The sequence below is a fragment of the Pongo pygmaeus genome, chromosome 5 (assembly GCF_028885625.2).
Source record: "Pongo pygmaeus isolate AG05252 chromosome 5, NHGRI_mPonPyg2-v2.0_pri, whole genome shotgun sequence".
Classification (NCBI taxonomy): domain Eukaryota; kingdom Metazoa; phylum Chordata; class Mammalia; order Primates; family Hominidae; genus Pongo; species Pongo pygmaeus.
This window is the reverse complement of record NC_072378.2, coordinates 71,432,984-71,448,366: the sequence shown is the minus strand read 5'-3', so window position 1 is coordinate 71,448,366 and position 15,383 is coordinate 71,432,984. Positions and strand designations below refer to the sequence as shown.

The 15,383-nt window shown below is 35.5% G+C and overlaps 1 protein-coding gene across 20 annotated transcripts in view; it reads right to left on the bottom strand.

Annotated features, from left to right (window-relative positions):
• The window catches only part of RIMS1 (regulating synaptic membrane exocytosis 1), a 515,969-nt gene that overhangs the window by 305,304 nt on the left and 195,282 nt on the right, over positions 1-15,383 (bottom strand). For all 20 annotated transcript variants that reach the window (XM_054491261.2, XM_054491259.2, XM_054491257.2 and 17 more), the window contains exon 3: positions 2,382-2,595. In XM_054491261.2, coding sequence (XP_054347236.1) covers positions 2,382-2,595 — 214 coding nt within the window. The remainder of the gene's footprint in view (positions 1-2,381; positions 2,596-15,383) is intronic.

Sequence of the window (15,383 nt, the reverse complement as noted above, 5' to 3'; positions counted from 1 at the left end):
AATGTAAAGAATGAGAAATGTTTGTAATAAATAAAAATGGGAAGAGAAATATGTTAATTATTTTGGCTATAAATTATTCCACAGGCAATATTTATTTGTGATACACATTTCAATGTTTATGTCATAGAAAAAAACAACTTTATACAATGTTTTTGTCTTGTGCTTCAAATGAAATATCTTAAGATGTGTGCTTTCTTTTATTTTGTTCCTTTAAATATTTTTTCCAAGGTTGGATGGGTTTAGTAAAGATGAACTACACTAGGCCTGAGTATCCTCTCCAAAGCGTAAGTAACTCCTAGCTCAATTTTCTTTAAACACCCTCTCCTTTTTAAGACCTGATGACTTTAATATATCAATCATTAACTGTATTGCTATTGGCATGTCTCAAACCTATAATGGGAAGTTAAAAGCATTTAACAGTTGTGGGTGCTTAGCCAGCACTAGCACTCAGCTGATCTGCGCCTCATTGTTCACTGCCAGCATCTTTTCAGACTGAACAGTGTCCTTACCACATGGGTTGTTTAGTATTTTGATGTTGTCTCCAAGTTTTACCTGTAAGAATTTCTTCCAAAATAGTGTATTAAAGAGCACTATAGAAGGGAAAGTTAACAAATAGATCTTATGCACTTTCTATGTGCCAGATACAACCTTAATATCCAAGTTTATTTTAGAAAGCCTATAAGGTGGCATACGATGATTGCCCATAACAAATCACTATTAGGAGAGGAAAAGAAAGCTTACACAGTCATAAGAATGGGACCCTAAAGAAAGATTAAATATACATATCATAAAGACCTAGATTTTAATTATTTTTATTTAATTTTCATAACACCCACACAAGGTAAATATTACTATCCAGTCTTCATAGGTAAAGAAACTGTTCAGAGAAGTTATTTTCCTAAAGCCACAGAGGCAGTAACAGTCTCACCTTAAAGTGTAAGATATATTGATCGGCCAGGCGCAGCGGCTCACACCTGTAATCCCAGCCCTTTCTGTAATCCCAGCCCTTTGGGAGGCCGAGATGGGCGGATCACCTGAGGTCAGGAGTTCGAGATCAGCCTGGTCAACATGGTGAAACCCCGTCTCCACTAAAAATACAAAAATTAGCCAGGCATGGTGGCAGGCACCTGTAATCCCAGCTACTCGGGAGGCCGAGGTGGGAGAAGCACTTGAATCCAGGAGGTGGAGATGGCAGTGAGCCAAATGCCACTGCACTCCAGCCTGGGTGACAGAGTGAGACTCTGTCTCAAGAAAAAAAAAAGATATATTGATCATACTCAGTGTCTTAAGTCCACTGGAATAAATTTTAGAATATCTGACTTATAACTCAACTAGACTACTAAAGAATATAATGTTGATTGGGAGGTTTGTTTTAAATTTAACTGTAATGTGCAAATTAGAGAAATATCAAGAGGGCTTAAAGATTTCGTGTTAGTTTTAAACATGACTTTGTATTATAATATATTAATGATTAGATAATATGACAAATTCTTTACAGGAACACTGAGAATTCTTTAGCTACATACTTGTAACTGTTCTACATTAAGCTTCAGATCTCTATCAAGGAAAACTCAGATTTCCCTATAAATAATTATACTGCACTATTTTAGAGAATATGATAAAGTATAACATTAAAATGTATTCTAAACTAAATATTTATTAGAATCACTCTAGTATTTCGTAAATAATAATATTGGTTCCTATCATATTAGCATCTTAATGCTTCAAAAATTGCATTTATTTAAAGTACTGGCATAACAGGAGTAGCTCTTATTTAAGCCAAATAAGGAAACATCATCAGGTGAGAATATATCTTATAGAGAAGAAAATGAGAAGTGCAAATCTCAATAGACTTTAAATATCTAAATAATTTCCATGAGATAAGCTTGCCACTATATTTCTTTAACATGTCAGTAAATCTGAATTTACTCTCATAGAGGCTAATCATTGCTTAATATATGACATTCAATTATTTTGCATTTTACATGCATTCATTGTGAATACTAATGTTACAGAAATCAAAAGTAGTTAACTTTTGTAAAAGAATTGGTCATAACTTTCAAGAGTTTTATAATTGATGATAATATTAAATCTACATTAGCTGCATTTTTCAAAAACTAAATGAATTCTCACAGGTAATCTGTTGGTTTTGAATTGGAATCATTTATTAAGAAACAAAGATAAAGTAAGTTCTTTTTAGGAATTATTTTCATCAGTATTCCACTACCTTATTAAGGACATGAACAAAATGAGGGAGGTTCATTTTAATGTGTATGTTTATGCACATGTCTGCTTTCTAAGATGCACGTGTTCTCATGTTTGGAAGGCATAATAGTTTTTATCCACATTCACAACGCCCCTTATGTTCATGGGATACTCACGTTGTTTGACCGTAGAGACACGCGGCCTCCGCAGCGCGCACAGAACTTAGTGCGACAATAGGAGCAGAGATGACCGCACCCATCAGCAAACTTTGTTTTATGACAGATTCCACAAGTCGGAGCATCGTCTTTGTGCTCGCCCTGGTAACGCCGTGCTTCTTCCCCTATTTTTCTCACTTGTTCCTTATAGCTTTCAAACTGTTGATGCAATCTCCTAGGCAAAAGAGAAAATGGTAGCAAACTAAGTAAATAGTGGAAGACAAAACCAAGAACAAACAAAATAAGAAATATTTCCTAACAAAAAGGAAGCATAGCTATTTGAACTAAAGCAAAACATACAAAGCTATTTTCCCCACTAACCTTACCTTCAAAGGTAGGGTATGTATTAGCATGATTCCATAATCCCAGTTTTGCTTATTAGCACTGAACTATGTGTATGTAGAAGCTACATAAGCACTGTTTGTCGCCAGCAATGAAATTTGAGTATCTATTCCATGCCTCTGTTTCTTTTAGATGTTTCAAAATATTTCAACTGAGAGCTCAACACTTTACAACTACAGTCATGTGTGCATATAACTGAAACAAAAATTACACAAAATATTTAGCCTAAATACATATGATGTACTCTACTATATTCTATCCTATTCTAACTTTAACACTGAATATAACTCAAAAATAAGTTTGTCACACTAAATTGATTCCATGACCCAGTATTTGAGCATGATGCATACTTTGAAAAATATTGTTTTAGACTATGTTGCTGGGCAATCTGTCTTCTACAAAATAGATTCCTTTGCCCCCATTCCTGGAGGCTACTTATCTATTTGGCATCAAGTATCTAATTTAATACAGTACACAGAATGTTAGCTTTTACATTATATTTGAGCTCCTAGTTCTTCCAGTTCACATCAAAAGTTCTAAATCTTACCTTGTAGATATGCAGATTTTTACATAGTCCAATTTTTCATTATTTTAACCAGGTAATATGTATGAAGCTTGCCAGCAACCACTCCTGATTAACTACTGACTGTGGTGACAACTAAAGTTGTCTAGGGAAACCTCCCACTAGAATGTTCACATTTAATATGATTAAAGTCTCCTCCCATCGACATCAGTTCAAATCCCAATCTTAAATCTCTATAAACAGAACTGTTTGCTGTTCTGAATAGAACACAAGAACATCCAGTGAATGCCCCAATGGAAGGATGTCTTGGTTTTGAAAATGAGAACTGAGAGATGTCCTGAGCCTAGCCAATAGTCATTGGCTATTTTGCCAAAAGAGGGACTCCTGCTCAAATTCATCTGGGTATCTGAGCTAGTTTTCTGGATTTGAGTATTCCCTAGGACACAGAGTACACAGATGCTTTTGTTAATTCAGGCGTTAGTTTGATGTTCTCAGTCTAAGATAACTGTGAAGAACTGATACTCCCTGGAAATAGAATCAAATAAGTTAAGTCCAGGTACTGCAGTGTTTGAGGTATTGAGACTTCATTATATTTTCTTTTTAACTTAATAGCTCTTAAGCAGAACTTCTGTGATTACTTTAAAAATTCTCAAATCCCTTTGCTGCTTTGCCAGTTGACACCTTTTCTATTTAATTCCAATAATTAAAGCAAACATCCAAGCACCAGCACATAACAGTGTAGTTTAGGATCTGAAATATTTCCCAATTTAAAGGCCAGCTAATATCACTTCATAAAGGAATATATGTGATACTTCATTTAATGAATGCAAGAATATCTGGTCAATTTATTGAAGAGTTATTTGATACATTGAACTTTTTATACTTTAAGTGTAATTAATCTAGGGTCAAGCTAGTAGAAAACAACTGTGGGCACTTGTTATTTCAAAAGTTATCATGCAAAATGGCACTGGCAATCTTACTTCTTCCACTAAAGAAAATTATTTTAAGGAAGGGCAGGGCACGGTGGCTCATGCCTGTAATCCCAGCACTTTGGGAAGCTGAAGCGGGCGGATCATGAGTCAGGAGATGGAGACAATCCTGGCTAACACAGTGAAACCCCTCCTCTACTAAAAACACACACACACACAAAAAAATAGTAAGGCGTGGTGGCGGGGGCTGTAGTCCCAGCTACCCGGGAGGCTGAGGCAGGAGAATGGCGTGAACCCGGGAGGCGGAGCTTGCAGTGAGCTGAGATCACACCACTGCACTCCAGCCTGGGTGACAGAAAGAGGCTCCATCAAAATAAATAAATAAATAAAATAATAATAATAATAAGGAATAAGAGCAAGTAAATATATCTAACCAAGGAAACTCTAAGCATAGAGTACATAAATAAATATTTATTGTGAGAACCACCGAATCAAATCTATTGAAGTAAACATAAATGAGAAGCAGAAAACTAGGCTAAGGAAAAAGTTTCCCCATAAACTTATTCTAAAATATAGAACATGATGTAGTATGAGTGTTGGCAAACTTTTTGGAATAAAGCCAGATTGTAAATATTTTAGACTTTGAGGGTCATGTAGTTTCTTTTGCAACTGCTCATTTCTGCTGTAGTAGGAAAGTAGCCACAGATAGTATGTAAATGAATGAATGTAAATATGCTCCAACGAAACTTTATTTACAAAAATAGATGGTAGTCCAGATTTTGCCCATACAGCAGTTTGTCAACTCCTGATTAGTATGTGCTTTATGCTAAGATATAATGGCTTGAAAACCAAAGCCTCTGTGTGTTTTTAAATTCAAACATACAGGAATTTTATATGGTGCAATCAAAAGGGAACCTGTTTCAGGAAATCTTTGTACAATGTATACATGCAGGGCACTGACTACTGAGATAAAACCTTACTCTATCGCAATTTCATAGCATTTCATTTGGGTCACTCTTAGACCATTTAATATTTTTACTATGTTTTATTACTGCACATAACAGCTCTCTTCTACCAAACAGTAAACAATATTGGAAATGCAGTTTAGCAAATAGTTCAGGCATATGGTTCCTTAGTAGCAGCCAATACACACACATATTTGCTGAATGGAAAATTTATACATATAGGTATTATTTTACTTAGTCTGTTTCGAGAAAAAAATCCATACAACTTACAAACAAGTTCATATTGAGGACAACATATCCTAATACACCCTACTTCACAAAACACTAAAAATTCTGGGTGTAATATTTAAAAAGATAACTTTTAATGTACGTTTGAGCTGGAAAGTATGCAAATTCTCAAAGGATAAAAATTAAAGAGAAAAAGTAATTCAGAAAAGTAACATATCTCTGAAGCAGATGCCAAGAAACATGCACTGAGGTTCTGTGACCAAGAACTTCAGTTTTAACTCTTGTACAAGTGATTGAAAATAAAATTTTAGTTAGGTATTCACCAAAAATAATTGAAATAGAGTTGTATGATATCCAAACCAGTAGCGGAAAAAATATGGAATGAGAAAAAAGTCAATCCAAAAGAAGATAAGAGTTAAAATAAATAAATACATAAACATAGACAAAGCAGAACAATTAAATATTACAGTATGACATGGTAAAAAAACTAACACATGAGGAATCACAAGTGTTATACTTTACAAGAAGCATCATCAAAAGACAAAGATCATTACATTAGATTTTAAAAATCCAGCTAAATGAAGTTTTGAAGAGATATGCCCAAAATATAAAGGCACAGAATGTTTGAAATAAAAGGACAGAAAAAAGAGATCTCAGGGAATTATTAAGAAAAACAGACAGACAAGCAAACAAACAAAAACTGGTATAGAACTTAAATTTAAAAGCATTACTACAGAGTGTAAACTACTATTAAAAAGTATTCATTTTATTTTGCACATGACAATTATAAACTTAATTGCATATAACATATGTATTATCTATCCAGTAGATTAAACTTACTAGTTAATCTTGTTGAGTTCTCTGTGTGTGTGTGTGTGTGTGTGTATATATACACATATATACACACATGCTTATATATATATATATATATATATATATACACACACACATACATATGCTTAATACATATCTAAACTTTTCCCAAACTCTAGGCCTCAAAATTACTAAAATCATTTTATTTCTTAAGCTGGTGGCGGAAGGGTTACATGATGTAGTTTATTTTTTCTTTACACCTTGCATATATGTTTTATAATACTGTTTTGTATGTATGAATGATTTCATATTAGAAAGAAAAAGATTCAGTGCTATCTCATCAAATAGCATTGAATAACAAATCAGGGCTACATAGAATTGAAGGTTTCCTGTCTGTGACAGGTGGGCAGGCAGCAATTGTTCCTTTTCTAGTTGGTCATGGCAAGTGAGCTGGTTGGATGAGACTTCTCCACTGAGCTATGACGGCGAGATCGCTAGCTTCTCACTTTCTCCATGGAGGATCTTGGAGTAGGTCCTAAGGAAGACAGCCACCAGGGCACCGTGTTCTTCTCCCAGAGGGACATACCTAAGTGGCCTGGGGCAGCTTTTCACCAAGTGCTTCATCCCAAAGCTCATGAGGCCATTCACACAGCCATCACTCCAAACTCTACAGGGAATCACATCCTTCTGAATGCTGGCCCTTGGTGACCTGTACCCATCTATGCCCTCCTCTCATGTGCTTTAGAAATTCCTTTTTTGTTTCAGCAGCAGGTCTTGTTTAAACTACTGGTATAGACATCCCAGTAGGGAGTATAATGAGAGAAGAAAGAGCTTGCTTTTTCTCAGCCTATAACTCTCTTAATTTTCAAATATTTTTTATTTCTGGGTCTCTTCCTTTACTTACAGATAATATTCTCTTATTCTGCTCTGGAAGAAAAAGTCCAACTCAGGTCCCTGTCAACTTCTCCAACTTATTTCCTGCAATGCTCCTTATTTTACCAGCCAATATTATGGAAAGAAGGAAGGAAGGAAGGAAGGAAGGAAGGAAGGAAGGAAGGAAGGAAGGGAGAGAGGGCATTCCTCACTCCTACGTCCTTAAAATCTACCTATTCCATAACCTGCACTGTTCTATTAAATTGTTCTCTTAAAATACAACCTTAATGCCCTTTTCTCAATTCATATTCCCCTTACATTACTCTGATATCTCATGTTGTCAAGATGCTGTCCTCATAATAAAATGTGCCTTTGGAAGCAAGATACTGGTAGTGAAACCATAAACAGCACATTTATTTTTTGTATCTGATGTTTTAATGTTTTAATCTATATCAAATTTGTGACAGTGTTCTATTATGAATAATAAATGGAAATACATATTTTATTAAATGGTCTTACAGTAAACGTGGGACTGCAAATGTAAAACCTTTTTGTGAAATTTATTTGTACACTTCGATTTTAGAATTAACAATATATTCTTATTGACTAGTGAGGTTGACAAAATATATGATCACAAATCACAGATTTAAATTATCCACATGGAAAATGGAGAGTATTATAAAATATACAATGCTATCAAAAGAAAAGCATTGATATTGAAACTTTCTCCCAGGATATGAGGTTCTGTTTTTTCTCATTGTTTCACTATATAATAATTGTTGCATTATTTTAATAACTGTACATTCAATTCAAGAAACTCTAAAATTCAATTTGTAAAAAAGTTGTTTGGGTGATTAATAGTATATATTTCGAAAGAAACAAAGATGAATGCCTGAAAAACTCAATATTATTCTGTAAATGTCTGAAAATCTAAATATCATGCTATGAATGCAAAATAAATAATTTTAACAAGCAATTATTGATGACATTTGTACAAATCAATATGTATTTGTTGAACAAGTAGATCGTAATAGTGGAATGTAGAGAAATCCTTCTAATTAGCGCAGCAATTCACATTTTTCTATTTTGTATTTTTTCTTCTCCCTTTCCCAAAGAAATGAGAATCTAGGAGAAAATTCTACCTTTCTTCCTGGATTTCCTTTATGAAGTCTAGGCAAATAGAACTGGATTTTTCCAGAGGAGGAAAGGATGGAAGCTATTGTTTCAAAGTTTTAAAACTGCAAGTGGCAGCTTCTGAGAGCAGGTGAGGGCTTTCTCTGAGATAAAAGCAGGGCAGAGGCCAGGATAGTTTGCATGCAGTACTCCCAAATGGAGGATTGCTTTAGGATGTATGTACAATGGTGGAAGGGCATAGGTGCTGAAAACAATAAGCATGGCCTCTGTTTCCCTTGTCGCCTTTGGCACAGAAAACAGATCAGTACCATCATGCGTTCCCTTCGTCAACCTTAGCACATGGGCACCACCAAGTCCTTATGAAGTTAGTGGCATGGATATTAAAGCCAGGAGAGTTGTTCTGAGAATGATGGACTGATTAAGAGCTTCCAAAAAACATGGGGGTTGTCCAAGAGGGAGCCCTAATAATGACTGAAATTCAATGTTTTGCTAGTCTAGTAGGTTGGAGGCTTGTTTATACACATTTTGACATCACACTATACTGTTGAACATAAATTCACAGTTCTTGACTTCAATGAATGTACAATCAATTTAGAAAGTAAGTTATACACAAATATAAATTAGCAGTTCATGACAGCATGTACCAGTGTCAAAGAAGGACAGTAAGTCATATAGTTGTACAGTTAAAAAACTCTTTGTTGTCCCCACAACACAATTGTCCCTCTTTTAGTGAAATTGCCTTTTTGATTCCACTCTATAATAGAGGAGCTGTAAAATTTCACAAAATTTCAAGGGTCACTATTATTTTTTTTAATGATGTTTGTACATCATGGCTTCTTGTGTCAGAGTTGAGTAGAAAATAACAAACAGCACAGTCTTTTAGACAAAAAGGTTAAATAATGGAGTTTTCTGCTACAAAATAGTTGGAAGAGGGATGGTTGTGGGGTCTTGGATTGATCTCTTGGAATGCCCCTCAAAACAAAATCACAAGCTAACGACTCAAAGTTCCACCATCAGGCCAGGCACAGTGGCACATGCCTGTAATTCCAGCACTTTGAGAGACCAAGGTGGGCGAATCACTTGAGCCTAGGAATTTGAGAAATGCCTGGACAACAAAGCTAGACCCCATCTCTATAAAAAATTTTAAAAATATATTAGCCAGGCATGGTGGTGCATGTCTGTAGACCCAGCTACTCAGGAGGCTGACATGGTAGGATTGTTTGAGCCTCAGAGATCAAGGCTACAGTGAGCCATGATCATGCCACTGCACTCCAGCCTGGGTGACAGGGTGAGACCTTGTCTAATACAAAAAACAAAACAAAACAAAAATACCAAAGTTCCTCAATCAGGAAGCCGCAGAAATCAGAAAGCCACTGTCCAAATGGCTAGTGTTAGTGTCCTACCACCTCAGCTAAGGTATTCTGATCTAGAAGCCACCACAAGAGCCACAGCAGGAGATCCCAGGAAAATGATGCCCAGTATGTTGTTGTGGCTCTGCATCTAACTCAGTTTCAATTCAAATCTCATGCAAGCACATTTGACTGATGGAACCTAAATTACATCAGGAATTCTAGCTGCAGGAGAGTCTATGAAATTCCGTTTTCAGATTTCTAGCTTTTTCTTAAGACTTCATAAATGATTTTGAAATGTATATTGTGAGGGTCAGTCTTCCACTTCAGCTACAATCCTCTAATCTATGTCAAATTGCTTAATTCCTTCCAGTGTACCATGGGTGAACAATATCTGAGTTTAAGATCTCCCTTTCCCATTCATTTTCCATTTTATCTCTCTCCCCTCCCTCTCTTCCCCCTCCTTTCCTTCCCCTCCCCTCACCTCTCCTTCCCTCTCTTCTCTTCTCTCCTCTCCCTCCCTCTCTTTTTCTTCATCATACACTAAGCCCACATTACTGTGGAAAGCATTTTGCCCCCACCAGGAAATTTAAAAAATAGATTCAGTTCCCCAAGCAAATTACTTATATGAGGGGTCTTCAAAAAGTTCATAGAAAATTAGTATTACTAAAAAACTATGCATTTTCAAAACTTTCTTGCACCAAAATGAACTTGTAATAACTTGTTACAACATGTCTGAAAAGCACCTACTAATAGTTTGAGGCACTAAGAAGGATAAAACACAAGTTTGAAAAGAGCTCCTGTGAGAGCGACATGAATTCCTCTAAAACTGAAGCAAGAACAAACATGAAATTTCACGTGACCGGGCACGGTGGCTCACGTCTGCAATCCCAGCACTTTGGGAGGCTGAGGCAGGTGGATCACCTGGGGTCAGGAGTTCGAGACCAGCCGGGAGCCTGGCCAACATGGTGAAACCCCCATCTCTACTAAAAATTACAAAAAATTACCCAGGTGTGGTGGCAGGCACCTGTAATCCTAGCTACTTGGAAGGCTGAGGCAGGAGAATCGCTTGAACCTGGGAGGCAAAGGTTGCAGTGAGCCGAGATCGCGCCATTGCACTCCAGCCTGGGTGACAAGAGCGAGACTCCATCTCAAAATAAATAAATAAATAAATAAAGTAAATAAATAAAATAAAAATTAATTCAAGTGAAGTTTGAGCGGAAGAATGGTGAAATCACTGACGCTTTATGAAAAATTAATGGAACAATGTTCCAAATAAATCAGCAGTTTACAAGTGGATGACTCATTTTTAGAAGGAATGAGATGATGTTGAAGATGAAGCCTGTAGTAGCAGACCACATACATCAATTTGTGAGGGAAAAAATCATTTTGCTCATATCCTAATTGAAGGGTACTGACAATTAACAGCAGAAACAGTAGCCAGCACGATAGACATCTCAATTGGTTCAGCTTACACAATTCTGACTAGAAAATTAAAGTTGACCAAACTTTCCATTTGATGGGTGCCAAAACCATTGCACTCAGATCAGCTGCAGAGAAGAGCAGAGTTTTCAATGGAAATTTTAAAGTGGGATAAATATGCTAAAGTATTTATTTGAAGAATTGTTAATAGTAGATGAAACATGGCTTTATGAGTATGATCCTGAAAACAAAGCACAATCAAAAGAATGGCCTTCAAGAGGTGGAAGTGGTCCAATCAAAGTAAAAGCAGACCAGTCAAAAGCAAATGTCACGGCAACAGTTTCTTGGGATGCTCAAGCCATTTTGCTTGCTCACTTTCTGGGGGGCCAAGGAATGATGACATCTGCTTATTATGAGAGTGTTTCAATAAAGTTAGTCTATTTTTAGTAGAAAAAGTCCCAGGGAAATGCCATCTGAGAGTCCTTCTCCACCATGACAATGTTCTTGCTCATTCCTCTCATCAAACAAGGGCAATTCTGCCAGAGTTTTGATAGGCAATCATTAGGCATCTACCTTACCGTCCTAAATTGAATTCCTCTAACTTCCTTTTGTTTCCTAATCTTAAAATGTCTGTGAAGGGCACTAATTTTTCTTCAGTTAAAGTTGTAAAAAATACTGCATTGGCATGGTAAAATCCCCAGGACTCTCAGTTCTTTAGGGATAAACTAAATGGCTGGTATCATGGGTTATAAAAGCATCTTGAACTTCATGGATCTTATGTTGAGAAATAAAGTTTGTAATTTGTTATTTTTAATCTCATTTTTTTCTGCAAGCTTTGTGGATATATGTAGTTGTGTCTGTCTAGCTCATTTTGTCTGGTTAAGAAGCTGCAGGGACAGCAAATCAACGTAAAACTTAGACTGAGATACAAGGTACATATACAATCAAACAAACACACAAAGAACCTCCTTCTCTCTGTAGTGATTTAATGCACAGCACAAATCTATCACCTGTGAATGAAGGCCCTCATTATTCTTAGCTCGGATTATTTCATTAGCTTTCTAACTAGGCTTCCTGCCAATGGTTTCCATCATTCTAGTGCATCTTTCATACCGCCTGAATGATCTTCCTAATAAACTGAACCAATCATGTCAATATACTGATTAAATATCAACTCTGAGGTAGTTCAGTTTCTCATCCTGTGGTACAAGGTCCCCACTTACTTATCTATTAGCATCTCTCACATACATTTTCTCATACATCTTATACTACAATCAAATTAAACTTTCCAGCTATTTGTCAAACACAGTAGAATCTTCCAAACATCAATTCAACAAACATCTATTGAGGTCTGTTGCACAATCCACACTCCTTAAGGCTCTGGGAGTACAAAGAAAGTAGCATAAGAAGGTCTTGAGTTTCAGTTATTTTATTACCTAATATTATAAATACAAGTTGTTTACAGGTGTCAGGCATATGCATAGTATCCTGCAAAAAGAAGCAATTGCAATTGCAAACGTATGTAACTCAGACGAAATCACTTTTACAGCAGTGTATTTTTCCTACAGCCTTGACCTTCCTTTCATAGCTTGAACTCTTACCAAGTGTCATTAAAAATTATCAATACTTTACTAATCTAAATTTACTTAGGTGAATTTTTCACCTAACACCAGCTGTAGGAGTATAATATGCTATTCTAGATATGAGCATACAGGCTCTCCTTTGGAAGAAGTATGAATTATTCTACCACTTGCCTTTGTTGTCTGCTTCAACACTTTTTGTGAATCACTTCTGAAATTTAAGAAATCTAGTTGTACAAGCTTAAAACCAAGGTTTTCTTCTTTGCCAGGACTTGGGGTTCATCACTATGGCATCGTTTAAGCACTTTTCTTAGAGTGAGACAAGATGAAGGAAGGATTCCAAAACCCAGCACAAAATGAAAATATTTGGGAAAATATAGACACAGGAGAAACTCCGAAGATTAGTGGGTACAATTTCCTCATTTTATAAATGGGAAAATTTAGGGACACTCTTTATGTGCCTTACATAAGGCTGGTAAAATGGGTGGTGATAATTAGGTCTTCTATTTCAAACTTTCCACTACACCATTCTATTTTCAGAATGCTAATTTTAATTATGGCTAAAGGAACGGAAAGTTATTGCTTTGTAAGAGGTGTTTCCTTGGTATCCTCAAACTTAATATGAATCAGAATTATCTAAGGGGCTTGTTAAAATGCAAATTTTTGGACAAACCTACAGAGCTTCTGATTCAGTAGGTTTGGGATAAATTCTAGGAAGGAGCTTTTTTAGTAGTTCTGGTGCAAATTATCCAGAGACCACCATGTGGCAGAGACTGCAAACATTAAGAATAAACTTGAAAATGAAGGCAATTTTTTCACAGATCTGTCATCTCATTTCATAAAAATAATCATCCCAATGAAACTTTAAGCATAAATGCAAAATCTGGGGCACTACCCCTCTGAAAATATGCTGAATAATTTAATATTATGTTATATACACATATTTAACCTGATGTCCATCACTGTTTAAAACTTACAATTTTATGAATCACAGAAATGTGCACATTTGTATATGTGAGTTTTAAAAAGCATCACAGTGTTTTGTACACAGGCTTAAACATAGGTTGCTTCAGAGGCAATATTCTAAATATCTCAGTAATTCAGAAATTTACCCCAGATGTTATTGAGTAATTTTTGAAAATTACTACAGTTCTACAAATTATCAGTTTGTATCTAAAAACGTATTTGGTCTTTAGTTTAAAATGAGTCTGCTTTTTTCTTATTGCAAATGTCCAGCAGATGGCACTAAAGCTTTTTATTTTTTCATTCAATTCTGTCGTGGTTATTTAAATTACTTTTCTTTAAAACATCTTATGTGTTAAAAAAAATGTAGTACAATCAGCAGGAGATTTGACTTATTAGGAAAATGTGTTTTCAGAGGTGGCTGAAAAAGAACAAAAGAAAAATTTATAAAATGTTGCAATTTCTGCTCTTTTGCAGATGACTATCATTCTACATACCCTTTTAAAAAAATTATATATTAAGGGTTTTTGTATATTTTTCTATTGTTGGTAGTTTTTCTGTTCCCCCATTTAGCATTGTTAAAAATGAAGTTCATTCAATCAGCATCCCACAGTGTTCTGAAAGCACTGAGAGATGACACTCACGAAAAATAAGAGCATAACCGATGATTAGCTATTAGTGTTTTATAGTCTATTGCTTCAGTCAAGCATTTATTTTTAATTCCATTTTCAATTTACCATAGGAGGCCACTCCTGAGTAAGCATTAAATGAAGACATCTGAGGACATGGAGGCCAACTAGCATAGATTTAAGTTTTCTGCTGCACTCCATCTCCCAATAAATACCTTCACTGTGTTCCTGAATGCTGTGAGGTGCTACATGTATAGAAGGCTCATGTGTTGGGTCCTAGAAATACTGTTTCCAGATTATGGAACAATATTACTGCTTTCCAATATTGGAGATATACCAGAGGTCTGAAACTGAAAACCTGGTTCAAGAAAGGGTCATTTTAATATTTTGACAAACAAGATATCTCATTCACAGTACAACTCAAGAGAAGAAAATCAAGTAAAATTATGAGAAATCATAAAGTAGGATATGAATTAGGAATATAATTTTTAAAAGGAATGAAGTAAGTTTTAAGAAAATAATCTTAATAGGTAATATTGGGATCATCTATATAACAGATATGTAATCAACTGATATTAAATAGGTCTAATCATACTCCATGTAAACTTTTCCAGAATGTGTCACGTGATCATGCCAACCTACCTAATGCATAAAGAGCAAACTCCATGTGTTGGCAATTTAGAAGACAGTGGTGTCTACACATATGAGCAAGCCAAAGTGTTAAGTAACCAATTCATGCTTGCATCTTCTGAAATGCACAACACACTGTAAACATTGCTCTATTGTTGACTATCTTCACCAAATTGCTTTGTTATGTTACTATAAGGAGGGAAAAAAACCAACCCAACTACATTATACAACTGGACACTTTTTGGAAGGAATTAATGTAATAGTTCAGGCATAAGTGTGAGTCTGGCCTGGTCAGGATCAAATCTAGTTCTATTCCTCAGCTTCATGACCATGAGGAAGTTATTTAAACTCTGTTCCTCAGTCTCCTCATTTATGAACTGGTGATAATAATAGCAACTTTGTAAGATTATTGGGAGGGTTAATTGAGATAATCAATGTAAAGTGCTTAGCACCATGTCTAGCCTATGGTAAAAGCTCAATAAATATTAGCTATTATTATTATACGTAGACATAGATAATACATGAGGGAAACAGAGTACTTCGCTTTTAAGTTTCTGAGTACACTTAGCTGATAACTTTGGGA